The sequence below is a fragment of the Melopsittacus undulatus genome, chromosome 5 (assembly GCF_012275295.1).
Source record: "Melopsittacus undulatus isolate bMelUnd1 chromosome 5, bMelUnd1.mat.Z, whole genome shotgun sequence".
In the NCBI taxonomy this organism is placed as follows: Eukaryota; Metazoa; Chordata; class Aves; order Psittaciformes; family Psittaculidae; genus Melopsittacus; species Melopsittacus undulatus.
In genome coordinates, this window is record NC_047531.1 from 96,606 (window position 1) to 117,323 (window position 20,718).

General features: G+C 41.3%; 1 protein-coding gene across 1 annotated transcript in view; it reads left to right on the forward strand.

Moving 5' to 3' along the window:
* LOC101871378 (golgin subfamily B member 1) overlaps window positions 1–20,718 on the forward strand; it is a 45,981-nt gene that overhangs the window by 12,220 nt on the left and 13,043 nt on the right. The window contains exons 8-13 of the mRNA XM_013130721.3: window positions 2,083–2,494; window positions 7,550–7,620; window positions 10,296–10,380; window positions 11,143–11,210; window positions 12,043–17,063; window positions 18,084–20,031. Coding sequence (XP_012986175.2) covers window positions 2,083–2,494; window positions 7,550–7,620; window positions 10,296–10,380; window positions 11,143–11,210; window positions 12,043–17,063; window positions 18,084–20,031 — 7,605 coding nt within the window. The remainder of the gene's footprint in view (window positions 1–2,082; window positions 2,495–7,549; window positions 7,621–10,295; window positions 10,381–11,142; window positions 11,211–12,042; window positions 17,064–18,083; window positions 20,032–20,718) is intronic.

Genomic DNA, 20,718 nt, shown 5'->3' on the forward strand with positions numbered 1-20,718 from the left:
CCTCACTTGGAGCATTGTGTGCAGTTCTGGTGTGCTCAACATAAAAAGGACATGGAACTGTTGGAACAAGTCCAGAGGAGGCCACGAGGATGATCAGGGACTGGAGCACCTCCTGTATGAAGACAGGCTGAAAAAGTTGGGGCTGTTCAGCCTGGAGAAGAGAAGGCTGCGTGGAGACCTCATAGCAGCCTTCTAGTATCTGAAGGGGGCCTACAGGGATGCTGGTGAGGGACTATTCATTAGGGACTGTAGTGATAGGACAAGGGGTAATGGGTTGAAACTGAAACAGCAGAGGTTTAGACTGGATATAAGGAAGAAATTCTTTCCTGTGAGGGTGCTGAGGCACTGGAATGGGTTGCCCAGGGAGGTTGTGAATGCTCCATCCCTGGCAGTGTTCAAGGCCCGGTTGGATGAAGCCTTATGTGATATGGTTTAGTGTGAGGTGTCCCTGCCCATGGCAGGGGGGTTGGAACTGGATGATCTTAAGGTCCTTTCCAACCCTAACTATTCTATGATTCTACTCTATGATCAGAGCATAGACAGATATTCTTTGGTATGTCTTGCTGGAACTTGCTGATAAGATGACATAGCTTTTGGAGTGGTGTTGGCTCTCATTTAATAATTTTGGAGCATGAGGAGAATGAGGTCAAGTTGTGAATATATGGTTATATATACATGTGCCTCTTGAGACAGGGTTTAGTATGCAGTCTCTTCAAAGGCTTATTTGCAGGTATAGGATGAGTGTATCTTTATTTTTTTGAATAATATCTGAACTTCTAAAAATAATTCTCTATTTCTTTAGAAAAATACTATATTGGTCTCATGTTAGAAAGTTGCACCATCTGTAGCCAGTCTAGTGCTGAACCTCGCTTTGATAGGTTTTGCACACACACTATTCTATTTTCTTGTACTGTGTGTCCCAGCCAGGCTTACTGGTGGAACCTCTTACCACCAGGAAGAGGTGAAGAGCTTCAGTGAGCTGATTTGTACTTGCTACTGATTACATTGCTCACCAGGGTGTTTCATAGAGTGGTGGCATAGATGCCTTAATGGCATGGATGCTGGCGTCCCCTGACTCCCCCTCTGTGTGTTTGACTCTACTCATGTACATTGTAAGGTCAGACAGAGACCTTGGAAGATACAAACTTGGGGCCATGTGGCTGAAGCTTCTTTTCCTATCCATAACTAAAGAGAGCTCCTCATTTGCCTCTCCCTGAAACCAGCTATGCTGCTGTTCTGCCCCTCTACAGCTCCAGGAGGCGGAAGTTTGATGAAAGGAGTTCTGGCAAATGTATTGGCTCTTTCTATTCTGTGGGTCACAGAATCCCAAGGGTTGGAAGGGACCTGGAAAGATCATCCAGTCCTCATAAGGAGGTGTTCCACTCCCTTCATCATCTTTGTGGCTCTGCACTGGACTCTTTCAAGCAGTTCCTTGTCCTTGAACTGAGGGGCCCAGAACTGGATGCAATATTCCAGATGCATCCTCACCAAGGCAGAGTAGAGGGGGAGGAGAACCTCTCTTGCCCTACTAACCACCCCCTTTCTAATGTACCCTAGGATGCCATTTGCCTTCTCTGGTCAATGTCAACCACTTTCTGGGATCTTTCTTGAAGCACAGAGCACTGTGAAGCACTCTGTTACCTCCAGTTCCCTATTTCAGCATTTTTTAAACCCATTTCACACACACATTTTTGTTCTGGTTTTGTTTTGTTTAATTATACTGTAATTGTTGAGGCCCCTCTCTGTTGTTACGGTCCTTCCCTTTTTGGGAAGCTTTCATTCCTCTAAAAGATAACTCATGGCCACTGTTCTGTTGTTTCTTTCCTGTACATTTCTCTCCTCTAAATTAAGACTTTACCAAAATTCAGAGTTCTGGTTTCTCCAGGCATTGCTTTCTTCTAATTTGCAAATAGTAGGGCAGTTTCATTCAAACAAATTGATATTTCTGCCATATTTATTTCCTCCTTTCTGCTATGTAGGTATTTGAAAAAGATTTAATGTCAAGCTTAAAATATAATTCAGGTACTTTGCCTTGGCAAGGTGTTGAATTATTTGAGAGTTAATTTCCATATCCTTTTACAGACACTCGTAGGTCAGTGCCAGAAGATGGAAGTGGATCTAAGTTCCCTGAGGGATGTCCTAGATGTAGAGAGACAACGGTCTCAGCATCTCAGAGAGAAGATGGAACTAGAACTAGCTGAGAGGAAGCTGTCCTCCCATTGCTTGCAGGAGGAGGTGCAGTGTCTGTCGGCGCAGCTGGAAGAAGCAAGAAGAGCACAGGCTGAATTAGAGGCAAAGTGTAAAGACCTGAAGAAGGAACAAAGGCTGGAGGTGGAAGAGAAAACCCTGCAGATCAGTGGTCTTAAGGCGGATAAGCAAGAGCTGCAATCTAGCCATGCTGCCCTTGTAGCTGAAAATGATCGGCTGAAACAGGATGTTGACCGGCTGTTGATGCTGTCTGCCAACAACAGTGCTACGATACAGAAACTACAGGGTAAGCAAGCACAGCAGTTCAGTGAAGCACGTTTTCATGAGCTTCAGGATCATTGGGCTGCCTTCTATTTGTCTTTGTATTTATAGTAACTCTTAAGAAAGTCTTGGTATAACAATTCTTAATTGCATAGGAAGATAGGAGTGCTTGTATTGTATCAAACTAAAGATCTCTTTAGTGTGATCCCACGTTTCTGTTTTTGGCGGTGACCAGAGCCAGTTGTGAGAGGAGGAGTGTAAGAGCAGGGCAGTGTATCTGATGCTTTTCTTGTGTACTGTCCCAGCCTATGATCTTTCGAGGCTTGTAGATTTCTTGAAACAGATTGAAGTTTTTTAATTAATTTTTAGTAACTTGTTGGATTTGTTTCTGTCAGCTTATGTAAGTTCTCTTTAGATATGCCACATTCATTAGAGTCTTAATTCCTACTGAAATTATAAGTAAAACCAAGTAAAACATTTTCTCTCTAAGCTCGTATTAGAACTAATAACATTGATTTTGCCTCAAGCTATTATTTGAAAAGGTTTTTTTTCCCAGACCTGTTATGGCCCAAAACTGAAGTAGTGACCAAGAGATAAGTGATCTCATATACTCTTGTGCATACATGTACATTGGATGTTTCAGCAAAAAAGGCAAGAATGCATCCTAATTCCACTTCTTCTTCTCCATTAGAAGAACTTGTACAGAAATCTGAAGAACTTGTGCAGAAATCTGAAGAACTTGTCTGCTGTCAGAATGAGCTGAAATCCCAGTCAGTAGTGCAGGTCTCTGAACTGGAGAAACAGGTATGAGATTTTCGTATCTGTCTCCTGAAATTTTCCCATATGCTGGAGAACTGAAGTGGAATTAAATGTTTGAAGTTCTTTTTTGATATATTCTTGAGAAAGGCTTTTATAGGTTCTCTCAGCTGATGTGCAGACAATTTATAACTATGGAAGTCTGAGAAGAAATAGGAGTCAGTTTGAGTAATTTAAAAATTTCTAATGGATTTGCTTCACTGGAAGATTAAAGTGCATATATAAACTGTATTGAAATTTATCTTTCTCCCCTCCATTCTGTGTTTAAATAGGATGAAACAACTTCACAGGAACAAATAATATATCAGGAGGATCAGAAAGAGACTTCACTTCTACCCACGAAAAACTTGGAAATACAGAAGACTGAAGGTGGTATAGTTATCCTTACCTGTTTTAATATTCTTAAAGTATTTAAGAATTATTCTTGCCTATTTTTAGCTAATAAATATGGAATCATAGAACAGTTAGGGTTGGAAAGGACCTTAAGATCATCCAGTTCCAACCCCCCTGCCATAGGCAGGGACACCTCACACTAAACCCTATCACCCAAGGCTTCATCCAACCTGGCCTTGAACACTGCCAGGGATGGAGCATTCACAACCTCCCTGGGCAACCCATTCCAGTGCCTCAGCACCCTCACAGGAAAGAATTTCTTCCTTATATCCAGTCTAAACCTCTGCTGTTTCAGTTTCAACCCGTTACCCTTTGTCCTATCACTACAGTCCCTAATGAATAGTCCCTCCCCAGCATCCCTGTAGGCCCCCTTCAGATACTGGAAGGCTGCTATGAGGTCTCCACGCAGCCTTCTCTTCTCCAGGCTGAACAGCCCCAACTTTCTCAGCCTGTCTCCATACAGGAGGTGCTCCAGTCCCTGATCATCCTCGTGGCCTCCTCTGGACTTGTTCCAACAGTTCCATGTCCTTTTTATGTTGAGGACACCAGAACTGCACACAATGCTCCAAGTGAGGTCTCATGAGAGCAGAGCAGAGGGGCAGGATCACCTCCTTTGACCTGCTGGTCACGCTCCTTTTGATACAGCCCAGGATACGGTTGCTTTCTGGGCTGTAAGCACACACTGCAGCTGGCTCATGTTCATTTTCTCATTGACCAACACCCCCAAGTCCTTCTCTGCAGGGCTGCTCTGAATCTCTTCTCTGCCCAACCTGCAGCTGTGCCTGGGATTGCTCCAACCCAGGTGTAGGACCTTGCACTTGTCATGGTTAAACTCCATGAGGTTGGCATCAGCCCACCTCACAAGTGTGTCAAGGTCCCTCTGGATGGCATTCCTTCCCTCCAGCGGATCAACAGAACCACACAGCTTGGTGCCATCGGCAGACTTGCTGAGGGCACACTCAATCCCACTGTCCATGTCACAGAATGCTGACAATCTGCAGGTGGTGCTCCTGGCAAGGGTACTTTTGGTACATTTTGCTGGAACAGTAAAGGGCCCATACATGTGCCACATTAAAACAAAAAAAAGACTTGGTTTTAGTGTCTAGTCATGTCAACTGGTAGCAGTAATAGTACCACTCTGTCAGAACTGTAGTATAACAAAATGAATTCCCACAGTTTTTGACTTAAATTGTAGTGTCATAGTAAATAGTATTGGTCCCAGTATGGACCCTTCAGGGACACCACTCATTACTGGTTTCCACTTGCACATGGAGCCATTGACTGTAACTCTTTGCACGCAACCATCCAGCCATTTCCTTATCCATCTGATGGTCCATCCATCAAACCTGTATCTCTGCAATTTAGTGGCAAGAATGTTGGTGGGGGAATCCTATCAAAGGCCTTATAGAAGTGCTTACAGAAGTCCTCCTGATACCATGTCCTGAGTTAAGATTAAGTATATCCAAAATGCACCTGGAAGGATTCCGTAAACTTTCTTAAAAAGCAAGTCTTTCCTTTGTGGAAAGGAATTCCACCTGAACAATGCAGTGACTTTTAGAACTTCACTGTCACATCACTTAAAAGGTCTTTTCCTATGCATGTGTGCCTACATGTTTACTTCAAAACAAGCTGTTTTTTGTTGTAATTCTGTTTCCAATGGGTGTCCTGAACATTTGGTTACTGACTTATTTTTCAATTTTAACACTGGGTGATGTAATTTCTTTAAAATGAAAAAAACCCCAAACCCAAGAAACCCCACAGCAAAAGATTAAATGGAAACCTGTAAAAACTCATCTTTCAAGCCTACTCTGTAGGTTCTAAATATTTTATTATTCGTGTTCATCTTCTGATGACTTTCTAATTTGTCAGTCTTATTTCAAGTGGGATGCCTAAAAATGCCCTCAGTCTCCAGTTCTAACTTGAATAGAATGAAGTAAGGGTTTACATATAGTTATGTTTTGCAATTCCTGATGATTTTGAAGCAGACTTCAGGTTGCCCAGAGAGGTGGTGGATGCATTGTCTCTGGAGACATTCCAGTCCAGGCTGGATGTAGTTCTGGGCAACCTCGTCTAGTTGAAGATGTTCCTGCTCATTGCGGGGGGTTGGACTAGATGACCTTTGAAGGTCCCTTCCAAACCAAACTATTCTATGATTCAGCAAATGCTTCCAAACTACTTAACTATCATTTTCTAACATATAAACATTTTTAAAGTATTTGTACAGTCTTTTAATTTTCATGGTCTTAGCAGCCCATTTTACTAGTATCCCTCTTGCTGTCTTTACTGGCCACCTGGATTCCATAACCTTTTCTTGAAGCAACTCTTTGAGTGACTGAATGTCTCTGAGTTTACTTTTTTCTACTTTCCCCTCTGCGCTAAGGAAATAGACAAGAGTTAGGTTAACAGTTGGACTCGACAATCTTAAGGATCTTTTCCAACCTAAATAATGCTGATTCTGTTATCTTCTGGAAAAGCCTATGAAATTCAGACAGCTTCAAAGATAGCAAACGTCTGGATTGGGTGTTCAAGATTGCTTTTCAGAGTCATTGTATAGATAATTTAACATTATAAGGCTTTTCCTAGTTCACTTTAGGAAGAAAAAGTTGTTAAAAGACTGCAGTATGTTATGATTTGATAAAGGAAAGTAATTTTCACTGCAAACAGACAGACTGCTATTCAGATATTAGAATTCATAAAACAAGTTCATCTGAGCCTCCTCAAAATGCCTACTTTTAACTTGGCAAATACCATTTTGTATGCCAATTATATGTAGAAAAGGGTTGAAAGAGGTACAAATTGTGCTATATGTTAATGCTGTGTTGTTGTGGTTTTAACCCCAGCTGCCAAATAAGTCCCACACAACTGCTTGTTCACAACACAGCCAGTGGGACAGGGAGGAGAACTGGAAAAAGGGTAAATCCATGGGTTGAGATAAGAACAGTTTAATACAGTGTAATGCTACTTCTGGAAATGATGAAAAGGGAAATAACAAAAAGAGAAATATAAAACTAAAAAAAAACCAAACCCAAGCCCCAAACAAACCAGAAAGTAACAGATGACAGTGATACGTGGTGCAATTGCTCAGCACCTGCTGAAGAAGAATTAACTCTGGAAGTTACTTCTGAAGTTTCTGAAGAGAATGAGCTCTGTTACAGCTGAAACCAGGACATATGTCCTTTGAATGCTCAGAATTGGAAAGTACAACATTTTTATCCCTAACAGAACAGAGATCAAAGGCAGCCAGTCCTTTCATCACGTACCATGGCATACCTAAAATAAATCTATGGTACTGTATATGCCAATTTACAGAAATGGAAGTGTAAGAATATCCTGAGTCAAACAGCAGCTGAGTTCTTGCACCAGTCTTGACTTGGGCCATAGCCCTTGAGTGTCTTACTCTTCTCTAATTTTAACAATTTCTCATTTCATTTTTAGCCAAATAAAATGTAGAACATTTTGCTGCACTAGTACTTTCTTTTCTCTCCTTTATAAAAGTGTTTCTTGAACTTGAAACTCTATCAGCTGTCCTTTAATTGGTATTTTCTAAAAGGTGCTTACACCAGCACGTTCTTCTGGTGGTTTGCATTAGAAAAAAAAAGACCCAACATGAAACAATTTATCCAATGACAAACTATAGAATCATGGAGTCGGTTGGGTTGGAAGGGACCTTCAAAGGTCATTTAGTCCTTCCCCTCTGCAGTGAGCAAGGACATCTTCAACTGGATATGATTTATATAATTTATATATCTTCACTACTAGTGTTACTAACAGCTGTGTGCCTTGTTCTTGAAAGTTCCTGAAAGAATATCCTGTTACTCTTTAAATCAGGTTTTTAACTTGCAAAGAAATTGTTTGTGTTTGAATATTTCAGAAATACCAAACTTGCAACTTCTCCAGGAGCCTCAGCAGGGAGCTGTGATGGTTGCAGAAAATGCAGAGCAGGTAATTATTAAGCTGCTGAAATAAGCTAAAATTAAAATAGGTCAAGGACTGGCCTTAAAACAGATAAGCTGTTATGGCCTTTTTTAACAATCCTCTTTGAAAGGTCATTATTAACTGGATTAATGATGGAAGATGGAAATAGCTTCCAAATACTGCTTGTACTGTCTTCTTATCAAATTGGATTTCCCTTTGCCGGCTATGTGGAATTCCTGTGTCCTTCATGCACCCAATCCATATGCATGCTATTTTCTGCCTCTTACGAGTCAGTTCTTCAGCAAAACCATAGGCTAAACTGAGGTAGATCTTGGGAAATACAATTCCAAAGGTTCAGCTGCCATTCTAGGATGCCAGCCAACCCTATCCATTCCCACTGCCTTGATGGGGATCTGGCAGACTGACTGGAGGAAGCTTGTTCTCTTTGTTAAGTGGGAGACAAGTAGACTCTGGTAGTACTCTTCTACTGTGAACAGTTACAGGTACAATTGCAGTCAGTCTTTTGGTGGGAACAGTGCAGGGTTACATACCTGCTGCTTTGCTTTATACTCAAGTCAGCATGGTGATGGAGATGACTGCCTCTGTATGTCTGTACTAAGAGCTTGTAGACTTTTTAGCTTAGAGCAAGGCCTGGGCTCTTTCCACAGTGCTCTGCTCTGTTCCAGCCTGCCAGCTAGAGGGAAGAAAATACTGTGTTTTATCTAATATATTCCTCTCCAACAAAGAGTTAATAGTATATGTATTACCCTGAAGTATTAGGACAAAATTTGAAATTTGGGACTCATGTTGGAACTGGAGAAGGCATTTTGAGTCAGGTCATTCTGCTTGACTTCAGACCCTTGCATTCCAGCTGCCTGTAGTTGAGGTGTAAGCTGGTAGATCAGTGGCTACACTCATGCACACATATGGTCTTTTCAAGGGCAGATATGAGCTTTTGAGCTATTTTCTAGTCTCCTTTGTAGACAGTGGAGATAACGGGTTCTTTAGCATATGATTCACTTAGACCGAGGTGGGTGTTGAAGATGGGTGGTGTGGTTGAGACCCAGCCAGTAACTGAGCACCCCACAGCTGATCACTCACCCTGGGTGGAATGGCGAAGGGAATCAAAAAAATGTAAAACCCATGGGTGGAGATAAGAGCAGTTTAATAACTAAGGTACAATAGAATACTACTACTAATAGTGATAAGGGAAACAACAAAGGGAAACTAAAAGGGGAAAGGAAAAATGAAGAATAACCATCAGTGATGCTCAGTACAATTGCTCAGTACCCGCAAACCAATACCCAGCCCAACCCAAGCAGCAATCCATCTCTTCCTGGTAGTTGCCCCCAGTTTCTGTTCCAGCATGACGTGGAATATGGAATATCCCTTTGGCTAGTCTGGATCAGGTCTCCTGTCTCTGCTCCCTTCTGCTCAAAGGGTTGATGACTTCAACCCTAGAATTGTCCATTTCAATGGCTTAATTCTAAAAAGAACCTGGTTAAATAGCTTGAACGCAAAAGTTTACACTTGGACACCTATATTGTGCATTTATGCATCTTACCCATGACTTCAGGCCAAGATACATGTGGATCCAAACCCAGTTCAGGGGTTTGGGTGATGTGCACAAGCTATTTTGATGCACCTAATGCATTCCATTTCAGTGCTTGGAGCTTGCAAAGGCAAAGTGCTCTATAAGTTTGAGCTAGCAATGATTTTCTCATGACCTGTTAGTGCCCTGTACTTACATTCTAGGTATTTACAGCAAAAGTCAATTCTGAACACTTCATTTTGTTTTCAGTCTTTTCATTGTTGGGCTGGGTAGGTTTTTAGTTGCTTTTTTTGGAGTGGGAGTGAGCAGCTTTTCTTAGGGACATTTTACTTAGTTCTGACTTACAGTCTCTTTGTATTCTAATACAAACCCTTTCCCACAGAAGCAGTACCAAGTGTCAATTTTTTGTTGTGGTGAAAGCCTATGTGTGTTGTGAGCTAGCCAGAAATACTGCTGTTCAATTTAGGTGCTCTTTAACTTGTAAGTGGACTTTTCAGAATGAAGAAATTAGTAGATGAAGTCTCAGTTCCTGCATTGATGTCAACAGCAAACAAACCAATTTCCTGAGCACTTTATTCGGCATTTTTGTGGGGGTAAAAAGAGTTTGCGTGAAATAGCAAAATCTCCCAATTTTTCCAGTGTGTTCTGTCTTGTTCAGCAGTCAGGTTCTGTCCTATCCAGCAGTGAAGCAAGAGCCATACAGCAGTTAATAGGTTGTTGTGGGGTGATTGTTATCAGTGTGGTGAAGCCTGGTGTAGCTTTCCTGGGAAGACTCCAGATTCTTTATCTGCTGGAGCAGTGAGGTACAATGAGTGCAGTGATAACCACATGACTTCTCACTTTCTCTGCTTGGGTGTTTCAGTGAAAGGTTATGGATTTGTAATGAGTCTCTTTGAAGCAGTAAAGGTGCGAAGGAAATCAGCAGAATGTGCACTCTTCAGTATCAGAACCTGCTGAGGCAGGTGTTGGTCTTTTGCTTAACATCAAAACCAATTTACCAATTTTTAAAAATATCTTTCTTAGGCATCAGAGTTACACCTAAATTTGGGACTGACAGTTTTTATTTAAAACCTGGCAGAGCAGCAGGCAGCCAAGATACCTGTCTTCTAATGCAGAGATCAAAACTAAGTATTGTTTCTTCAACCAACAGAACAAAAAAGTTGGACCTGAGGTGAAAGTGCAAGACCTGCAGACTCTGGAAGCTCCAGCCTCTTACACAGACTGCTCTTCTACAGGTGAGGACACAGAATAAGGCATGTGACAAGAAAATTGTGGAAATCTGAGAAGTTACAGTGACAAATCTAAGGCGATTCGGAAAGAAAATCTTTGAAGTCAGAATCTAAAGATGTATAGGACATAGAAAAGATGCATGAGGTAGAAGAGAGTATGGTAACGTGGGATGAATAGGATATATCAGAAGAGAAGAAAGAAGTGGTTCCTGAGATGGGAAGGAAAAAAGGGTTTGAAAGAGAGTGTGTTTGTAGATGCAAAACTTGATGTATAAGACACTGAAGAGAATTAAGATAAGATGAAGTGGGTTCCTCTCTGCAAGCCAGCAAATGTCTTTTTATGTCTGGAATTACCACCACCCCACTAAACCAAATTAAAAAAAAACACCAACCAGCAAACCAATAACAACAGCAAAAAAAACCCTAAACCACAAAATCCCTAAAAACCAAACCAGTCTGCTACCTAGTTCACTTGCCTCTTTACCTCTTCATTCTTTTGCAGAGGTTCTATATAGTGCAGACTTAGGTGATGCCAGCAGCACATGCAGGAGGTTTTGTATATATAGAGCTATTGGGATTGTCTGGTGCAATGCAGGTTCAAACTCTTTTGTTGTTGGTTTTCTTGTTTGTTTGTTGGTTGTTCTTTTTTTGTCTTTTGTCTTTCTCCCCTTGGAAACTAGAGAAGCTCCAGTCTCATCTATTGTCTCCATTTACATACTAACTTTACATGCAACATGTTATGGTGGTGGTGTTCCTTTTTATCACTAGGTGTGTCAAGAGTACCAGTGAATTCTGAAGTGCAGAAGCCTTTGGATGACACTTCAGTGCTCCCTGAGGTAAAAATTTAGTCTGGAACTTTCTTTTCCTCTCAGTATTGTATGCATCTGTGTTTAGTTTAAAAGCCCAGAGAGCTGTTAACATCCTGTTATGTAAGCTGGTTATGACACTGCAGCAGGTTGTAAGAGAGAGCTCTCCATTAGTGGTTCCCTGTAAACTGTTTCTGCCCTCCAGACTGAGGAACAGACTCATGAGCCTTTATAACACAAGAAGTTGACTTATTGGTGGGCTGCTGATTCATTCTTTCTGGGAATGATTTGTGACTGCTTTTCTTTTGTTATCTGTTTTTGAGGGTGGGAGGAAACCTTAAGGTAATTATTTGGAAAAAGCCAAGCACTTTGATACGGACGCTTTGTCTAGTGCTCTCACTTTGAGATGGACGCAGGTGGGAATATGGGCTTCTGCACTCTTTCTTTGCTGTGTTAAATTGACAAATAGAATGGGGAGCAATACCTCCTCATTCAGAGACTATGGATAGGATGCCAGGAAAATGTGGCTGGATAAGTACACAGGAGGGCTCTTGAGAATCGCAGCAGACTTGAAACACTTCAGAATCATACTGTCTTGTAATCAAGAGAGAATGGGAAGTAATGGCATAGGAAGTTATAGTTACGGTCTAATTCTAGAGCCAGAATCTTTCATGCTGCAGCTTCAGAACTGAAATGAACAGAAATGACCTGACAAGTCCACCTGTTATTAGTGAGGCTACAATTCATTTCAATAGCCAGCTCAAGAAAGGGTATCCTTAAATTAAATGGGAATGCAGATACTTCCAGAAGTGACCATTTCACAGGATTCAAAGGAAAACTGAAACTTATTACTTTCTTTTAGACAAGAACAGATGCCTTTCCCACCGGAAGTGAGCAGTTTGCTGAGGGAAGTTGTCCACGTGAAATTCTAGAGTATCTTGCTGCAGAGAAACAGAAAGAACTGTCAGTTTTGCTGCTAGAACTGAAAGAAGCCCAAGAAGAAATTAACTTTCTGAAAAGGCAGCTCAAGGGCCCAGATGATTTAACTTCTACAGATAACGGACCAGGAAAAGCAGCTGACCAGCTGGAAGGTAGTTCCCAGACACAGCTTCTTGAGAGGGAAGAACAAGAAGCTTCAGATACACAAAATGAATTTGGCAGTCGCTCATTACTGGGAGAAACAGAAGTTGGTGTGCTTCAGGAAAACAGAATTGTTCTTCAGGAAGTGCCCCAGGGGAGTACTGTCCCCTGCAGAGAAGAGAATGAGGCAATGCAAGATTCTACAGCAGATCCAGAGCGTGGCATCTCTCAATCTGAAGAACTGTTCAGGTTGCAAAGACAAATTAGTGAACTGCAAATAATTGTGCAGAAATCAGAAGAATCCTATAAGAAAGATCGAGGAGAAAAAGATGCAGAAATAAATAGGCTAAACCAGTTGGCTGAGGAATACAGGAAAAAAATAGAGGAGTCTGACAGTGCATTTTGTGTTTTGACTGAAGAACGAGATCAGCTCCTGTGTCAGATGAAGGAACTTTCTACCGTAACAGAACTAAAAGAACAAGTGAGGAAGCTTGAGGACAGTCTAGCTCTTTCAGAAAAGCAGAGGCTGTCGGACAGTCAAAGCAGTCTTCTCAGAGAACAAATCCAGAGCCTTAGAAATGAATTTAAGTCCAAGGAGATAAAAATTGAAGCTTTGCAAAATGACTTGGATGAAGCACAACTTCAGCTTTCTGACCAGGACATGCAACTAAAAGATCTGAGAAGCCAGATTGAGAGGAAGGAATGTGAAGTACTTGATCTAGAACAGCTTTTGAGGAAGAGTACAGCTGAGGTAAAAGAACTTTACCAAAACTTAGCCTCAAAGGGGCAAGAAGCAGCAAGCCTGGAACAGCTTGTTGCTGAACATACCAGGACTATAGAGAACCTGCAAAAAGCCTTGCTGGAAAAAGACCAACAGATGGCGGAGATCAGTGTTAGCATGTCTGAGAAAATGGTTCTGCTGAATGAAGAGAAATTTTCTCTAGCAAATGAGCTGAAGAGTCTGAAAGAGCAAACAAGTCTATTACTAACGTATAAGGAAGAAAAAGACGAAAACAGAGAAGCAAAAGATACGTATCTGATTTGTGGGACATCTGAGCACCAGTATGAGACAGAGGCAGCATGTAAAGACACTGAGTTGCTGGTAAATAAAGTTGAACTCCTGAAAAAAGAAAATGAGCAAGTAAAGCGGAAGCTGCAAGCAGCACTTGCTAACCGGAAGGAGCTTCTGAAGAAGGTTAACAAACTGGAGAATGAATTAGTACAGTTGCAACGAGAACATGAATCAGAACCCTCAGTGGCTCAAGCAGCTGAAGGGGAAGAAAGTTCAACAAGCATGATAGGCAGAGAAGTGAATCTTGGAAGCCAGCCCAGTGAAGAGTATCTAATTCAGCTGCTTTCTGAAAAGGAATCTGAGCTGCAGAGCATCCGGAAGGACCTGCAAGATAAAGAAACAACTGAAGCACAATTACAGGCAATGATTGAGGAGATGAGGCAAAGCTTGCAAGGTAGGACAGATACTGTTCCAATTAAAGATGGAATCATGGGGAGTCAGACGATTGCTGACAAAGTTGTTGAAACCAATGAAAGCCCAAAAGATAATGAAGAAAATGAAAAAAATACTTCAGAAGTTATAAATCTTGAAGAAAACCAAAAGTCTGCTCTGAAAGAGAGAATTTCAGCTCTTGAACAAGAAAAAGAACAACTTCAAAAAAAACTTCAGGAAGCTCTGGCATCTCGCAAAGACACTATAAAAAAAGCTCAAGAGAAAGACAGGCATCACAGGGAACAGCTGAAACAGCAGAGAGATGATTACAACATCCTACAAGAACAATTTGATAAGCAAAGCAGGGAGAAGGAAAGCATCCAAGCTCAGCTCAGACAACTCCAAGAACAGAAAGGATCAAGAGAGAGTATTCTTTTAAATCCAGGAGAGTTGGAGTCTTCATGCACAGAAACAGAAAACACAACAGATAACAGGCTTGTACAAGTTGTAGGTGTTTCTGGGGAAGAGGAAAAACTTGAAAACTTGTGGATGAAGAAGGAAGAATTGGAATATAGTCTTAGCTGTATGCAAAGTGAACTTGCTTGCAAATCAGAATTAGTCTTTCACTTGCAAGAACACACAGCACAGTTGTTTCTGGAGATAGAAAGGCTGAAGAGAATCTCTGACCAAGCTGAGGCTAAAGCAGCAAATCTTCAGGCAGAACTAGAGGAGACTCGAGCAAAAATTTCTAGAGAAGGGAGTCTGGAAGACCTGAAAACACTTACACACCAGAGGGATGAAGAAATTGAATTTCTTCACTTGCAGTTAAGGGAGAAAAGTGAGGCTCTCAGTCATGTGCAGGCACAGTTGCTGGAAAAAGAGGATTCAGTCAAGAGACTAAGTAGTCAATTGGAAACTCAAGCTCAGGTACATGAGGAACAAAGCAAGCGACTGCAAAGAGAGTTACTTGAAATTCAGGAGAAGCAAGATGCCAGTGCAGAAGCAGCTGAACAGAAGAATCAAATGCAGAGAAAGTTGCAAGCTGCGCTTATCTCTAGAAAAGAGGCACTAAAGGAGAGCAGATCTCTAAAAGAGGAGCTGGCTAATGCAAAAACTACTATTGAAAATCTTCATGTCAAGTTGACAGATACGGAAAGCCAAATATGTGGCCATGTTAAAGAAAGAGATACGTTGACAGAAAAGTTAGCTGGCCTCACTGAACAGCGAGAAAAACTTATTGCAGAAGTTGATAAAGTACTTACAGAAAATCAGAATCTTGATGGATGCTGTAAAAACCTGACATTTACTCTGGATAAAGTTGTTTCAGAGAAAGAGAAGCTGGAGAAGGAGATGGAATCCTTGAAATGCTTACAAGCTGCTGAGAATTCTGAGTGGCATGAGAAATACAGGGAGCTTCAGAAAGAATATGAAACTCTCCTGCAGTCCTATGAGAATGTGAGTAATGAGGCTGAGCGGATTCAGCGTGTTTTGGAAACTGTTAGGCAGGAAAAACAGGAAATATTCATTAAGTTGAAAAGTGTTGAAGCAAAAAAAGAAGAAACAGATAAGCAGCTACAGGAAGCTGGACAGGAAATTGATGGAATGAAGGAGAAAATGAGGAAATTTGCAAAATCAAAGCAGCAAAAGATCCTGGAACTAGAGGAGGAGAATGAGAAGCTTAGAGCAGAGATGCATTTTACAGATGGAGAGCCACACAGGACTGTAGATGTTGTTACAGATTCTAACCTGAAAGAAGATCTGGAGAGCTCTAGGAGGGATTACCAGTCTCTTTCTGCTCAGCTTGAGACAGTAATGGCTGAAAAGAAGTCTCTTAATCAAGAGATCACAGACTTAAAGCATCACTTAGAGTTAGCAGAATCTAAGCTGAAGGAAAGCAGAGAACTGGTAGACAAATATGTTTCTCAGAAGACAACAGAGGAAGAAACAAATGAGGCAATTGTCACAGCACCACCAATGGTGAGGACTGAAAATCAAGTGGACATAAGTTTTAGACCAGAGTCTTCTACTGCAGAGCTGGGACAAAATGCATTTGGAGGTAGTAGTCCTTGTGAAGATCTTGGTATCTACATACAGCAGATAGCTGAGCTTACAAAGCGAATCACGGAACTAGAAGATAATAGGAAGGCTTCAGAGCAACAGCTGGATGACATCCACATGTGGGCTGAGACTTTAGCAGGTGAGAAAAAGGCTTTAGAGACCCAAATGGAAGAGAAGGTCCATGAATTGAATGCTCTTCAGAACACAGTTGCAAAGATGGAACAAACAGTCCAAAAAACCAAAGAAGACCTCATCAAGATGACAGAATTGAAGGACACACTAGAGGCTGAGAAGGATGATTTGGAAGAAAGGCTCATGAATCAGCTGGCAGAACTTAATGGGAGTATTGGAAACTATCAGCAGGATGCAAAAGACTTGCAGATCAAAAATGAGCAACTGCATCATGAGCTTCAGGGTTTGCAGAGAATGATGCATGAACTGGAGGAGGAAAAACATCAGATGGCAACAGAGAACAGTAAAGCAAGTTCAGAAAAGCAAAAGGAATTTGTAGAAAAGCTAAAATGCAGTTGGAGGGGAGACAGCAGCACATACGTAAGGGAGCTTCAGGAACTGCTGAAACAGAAACAGCAGGAGATTAAGCAGCTGCAGAAGGACTGTATTAAAAGCCAAGAAAAGAACAGTAGTTTAGAAAGAACTGTTAAAGCTCTGGAATTTCTGCAGAGTGAGTCTCAGAAAGAGGTAGAAGCAGCCAAAAAGACTTTAGCTGAAGCAGTTGAAGACACCAAGAAAGCCCAGGCAGAACTTGCTCTCTGCAGAGTAGTACTGGATGACACCCAGAGTGAGGCTGCAAGGGTTCTAGCAGAGAGTGCCAAAGTGAAAGAAGAGTTGCAGGCAAACAAGGAGAATATTAAAAGTCAAATGAAGAAAAAAGATGAAGACTTTGAGAGAAGACTGGAGCAGGAAAAAGACAACCACTCAAAGGAGGTTAAAAGCATGGAAGAAAAGCTGGCAGCTTTGCAGAGGGAGAAAAACTACCTGGAAATAACTGTTGGTGATCTTCAAAACTCTTTGAAGACAAAGGATCAGGAGGCCAAGCAGCTGGAAGGCAACCTAAACAAAACACTAGCCCAGCTTGCGGCCTTCACCAGAAGTATGTCTTCCCTTCAGGATGACAGGGATAGAGTAATAAATGAATCAAAAACATGGGAGAAGAAATTCACTGAAACAATTCAAAAGAAGGAGGAAGAAATACGTTCAAAAGAGGAAATCTGTGTTGCTCTAAAGGACCAGATGAAGCAGATGACCTTACATGTGGAAGAACTTCAGACTCATATATCCAGGTAAAGAAAGTGACAATTACTCAGCTAGTATTCTTGTATTTCCTTTTGACAAGGCAGCAACCATACGCGAGGTGGGAATACCATTTCCTTTTGCAGTATACCAGAAAGAATCTGGAGTATGTAAATATGCTAAAAGTGACACATGATTGGCAAAACTAATTAATTCCACTCACCATCTTAGGCATTCATCTTCCTGCTAAAGCCATAAGCATAAAGCTTATCTCCTGGATCACTTATGTTTGGATGGAAAAGAGGTTTGGAGTTATATTTTAGGAAGTTACTATGTAGTTGTTGTCTGTACAAGGAGAAAGGTAGTACCTATGTTAAATCTATTCTCTATGACAAGCAGCAGCCATCCAAATACCATTTGGAGCCTTTATTAATCTCAACCTGGAAATAGATTCTTTTGTGTAGAGTTGCTGCTTTCAGAGGTTAAACTTGGCAGGTCAAGAGAGCATTGAGATACATAATTATAGTTTAATCCCAAAGCAGATTTTGAGGGGAAAATGTGCATCTGGGAATTTCAAAAACTCAAAACCTAAACTGTTCTTACATGAGTAAAATTGTTCTATAAAGTTTGTGATCAAAATACTGTATATTAGCATGCTGGACCATGAAATGAACATCAAGCATATGACAACAGTAATTTCATTGGAATTTGTTTATTTGTTAGCTGCAATGGATGACAGAAAAGAATTTTAATGAGAAGGAGGTGGTAACATTCAGTGCTTAACCTCCTCCATTTCTCCAATATTGATATAAAGATTTATCTCACTGGACCACTTTTAAGATATATTCCCCTAGCACTACCCCTTTTAGACATTACTGTAGTCAGAATAGGAAAGATGCCTTGAGTTTCAAGTTGAGGAAAAATGAATCACCTAGATGTTGTCAGCTTGCTTGCTTAAAGTAAAAATAGTTTTGTGGCTTTTTTAAATCAGTATAATCAATGAAAATTTACTGTGGTTTTGGATACTGAGATGCTTTATTGATTTGCAACTTTCTCATCTCTGTTTGTAGGCTGGAAGGGAACAAGAAAGACTGGGAGTCTGAATCCAGGAAGGAGATTCGGCATCATCAAAAAACATGTGAAATGTTAGAGGAGGAAAAAAAGGAGCTTTTGACTCAGCTTGAAGGGTCTCAAAAACTGTACAGCGAATCTCAAAATGAACAGCAAAAACTGGAGTCAGAAATCAGTAGCTTAAGAGATCAGCTTGCTGACTTACAGAATTCTTTCACCAAATGTGAATCAGTCAGAGAAGAGCTGGGGAGCATGATCAAGCAACAAGAGACCAGTATCCAGAATTTCAGATTCACCTGTGAACAGCTTGAGGGTGATCTGAAAGCTTCCAAGGATCTAACCAATAAGCTACATGAAGAAATTAGTGCCAAAGATCTAAAGATCATTAGTTTGCTGTCTGCCAAGGAGGAAGCAGTTATGGCTGCTGTCTCTGAATTACAGCAGCTACATTCTGAAGAAATTAATGAGTTGGAGAATAGACTAAGTAAGGAGGAAGAAGATAAAAAAACCCTGGAAAATGAGAAGAACAAATTTCTTGACAAACTCGACTGTCTCACTGAAAAGATGAAAATAAGCAGAGAAGAAAGCAAGCAGCAGAAGGCACAACTGGACTCTTTCACTAAGTCCATGTTATCTTTACAAGATGACAGAGACCGCATTCTGAGAGACTACAAGCAACTTGAGGAACGTCATCTTACTATAATCTTGGAAAAAGACCAGTTAATTCAAGAGGCGGCTGCTGAAAACAATAAGCTTAAGGAAGAAATCAGAAGTTTTCATAACCAGATGGATGACCTAAACTCTGAGAATGCCAAGCTGAATGCAGAACTGGTGAGGTATAGAGAAGACCTGAACCAAGTGATTTCAATAAAGGACTCCCAACAGAAACAACTTCTCAAAACACAGCTTCAGCGGAGCCAGACTCTGGAAAAGGAGAAGGCAATCATAGAAATACAACTGAAAGAGTCTGAGCATATTCAGGATGATCTCAGGAAGTGCATGGAAGCTTTAAGAGAAGATAAAGTCAGTATGTTGCAAGAGATTGAAACCCTTACATCCTCTCTGTCTCAGGTGCAAAATGAGGTGACAGCATTACGCGAGGGTAGTGCTATCATGGAGTATCAAGCACAACTGAAGGTCCGAGAGGAAGAGGCACAAGAGCTGAGTCATAAGCTTTCCCTCTCTCATAAAAGGATAACAGAACTTGAGGCAGAACTAGTATCTGTTCAAAGGGATGCAGCCAAGAAAGTAGGAGAGGCTGAGGACAAGCTTCGGAAGGAATTGAAGCACTTACATCATGATGCAGGGATAATGAGGAATGAAACAGAAACAGCAGAAGAGAGAGTGGCAGAGTTGGCACGGGATTTGATGGAAATGGAACAGAAACTTCTTGCTGTCACAGATGAAAACAAAGATCTCAGAGCTCAAATTCAGTCTTTTGGGAAGTCCATGAGCTCTCTTCAGGATAGCCGGGACCAGGCCAATGAAGAGCTTAATGTTTTGAAACAGAAATACTCTGCAGATTTAGAGAAACAAAAGACTCTCGTGCAAAATCTTCAGAAAGAGGTGGCTGAGCTACAAGAGGAGCAACATTGCACTGCCAGGGACCGAGATGCAGCAAGGTCTGAGCTGGCAGAACTGCAGAAAGCCACTGATGAAAGAGGTCTTTTGGCTGAGATTGAGAAACTTAATCAGAAGCTCAGCGTGAAAAATGATGAGCTCTTCCATTTGTCTTCAGAACTGGAAAGTTCTTCCAACCAAGTCAAATCTTTCTCCAAGGCTATGGCAAGCCTGCAGAATGAGCGAGACCATCTGCTGAATGAATTGAAAACACGTAAGATTGAAGAAGCAAAGCAAAAAGCAGAAGGGACCACTTCCACCACTCTTTCAGAAGTGCAAAGTCTTAAGAAGGCACTGTCCTCCTTGCAGAATGACAGAGACAGAGTAGTAAGTCCTTGTTCTCACTTCTTGCTCTTACTTAAAGTGCCATAGGAGATTTGGATCTTCAGATCTTAAAATTTAGCACACTTAGATTGCTTATTTGCAGTGTGAAACAGATATTTGTTTTCACAAAGTCACAAAATAATTGAGGTTGGAGGGGACTTCTGGAGATGTTCTATTCCACTGTCCTGCTCAAAACAAGGTCAGCTGGAATAGGTTGCTCAGGACAGCATAGAGTCAGATTTCTATTATCTCCGTTTGTGGACGTTCTGCAGCTTCTCTGTGCACCAGTTTTCTCATGTATCTGGAAGTGATTTCCAGAATTAGTTGCTACATCACCTTTCCAGGGATGGAGATGAGGCTCACCAGCCTGCAGTTCTTCAATTCCTCCTTCTTGCCCTTTTGTAGGTAGGGATGACATTCGCTTTCCTCCAGTCTTCAGGAACCTCTCCCAGTCACTGTGACCTTCCAAAGGGAATTGAGTTGCCTCACTATGCTGGATTCTTTTTGTTAATGTATGTGTCGTGGTTTAACCCCAGCTGGTACCTCGGCACCAGCAGCCATTCACTCACCCTGGGACTGGATGAGGAGGAGGATCAGGAGAATGTAACATGTGCAGGTTGAGATGAGAACAGTTTAATAACTAAAGTACAATATACTACTCATGATGATAATGATAAGGGAGATAACAAG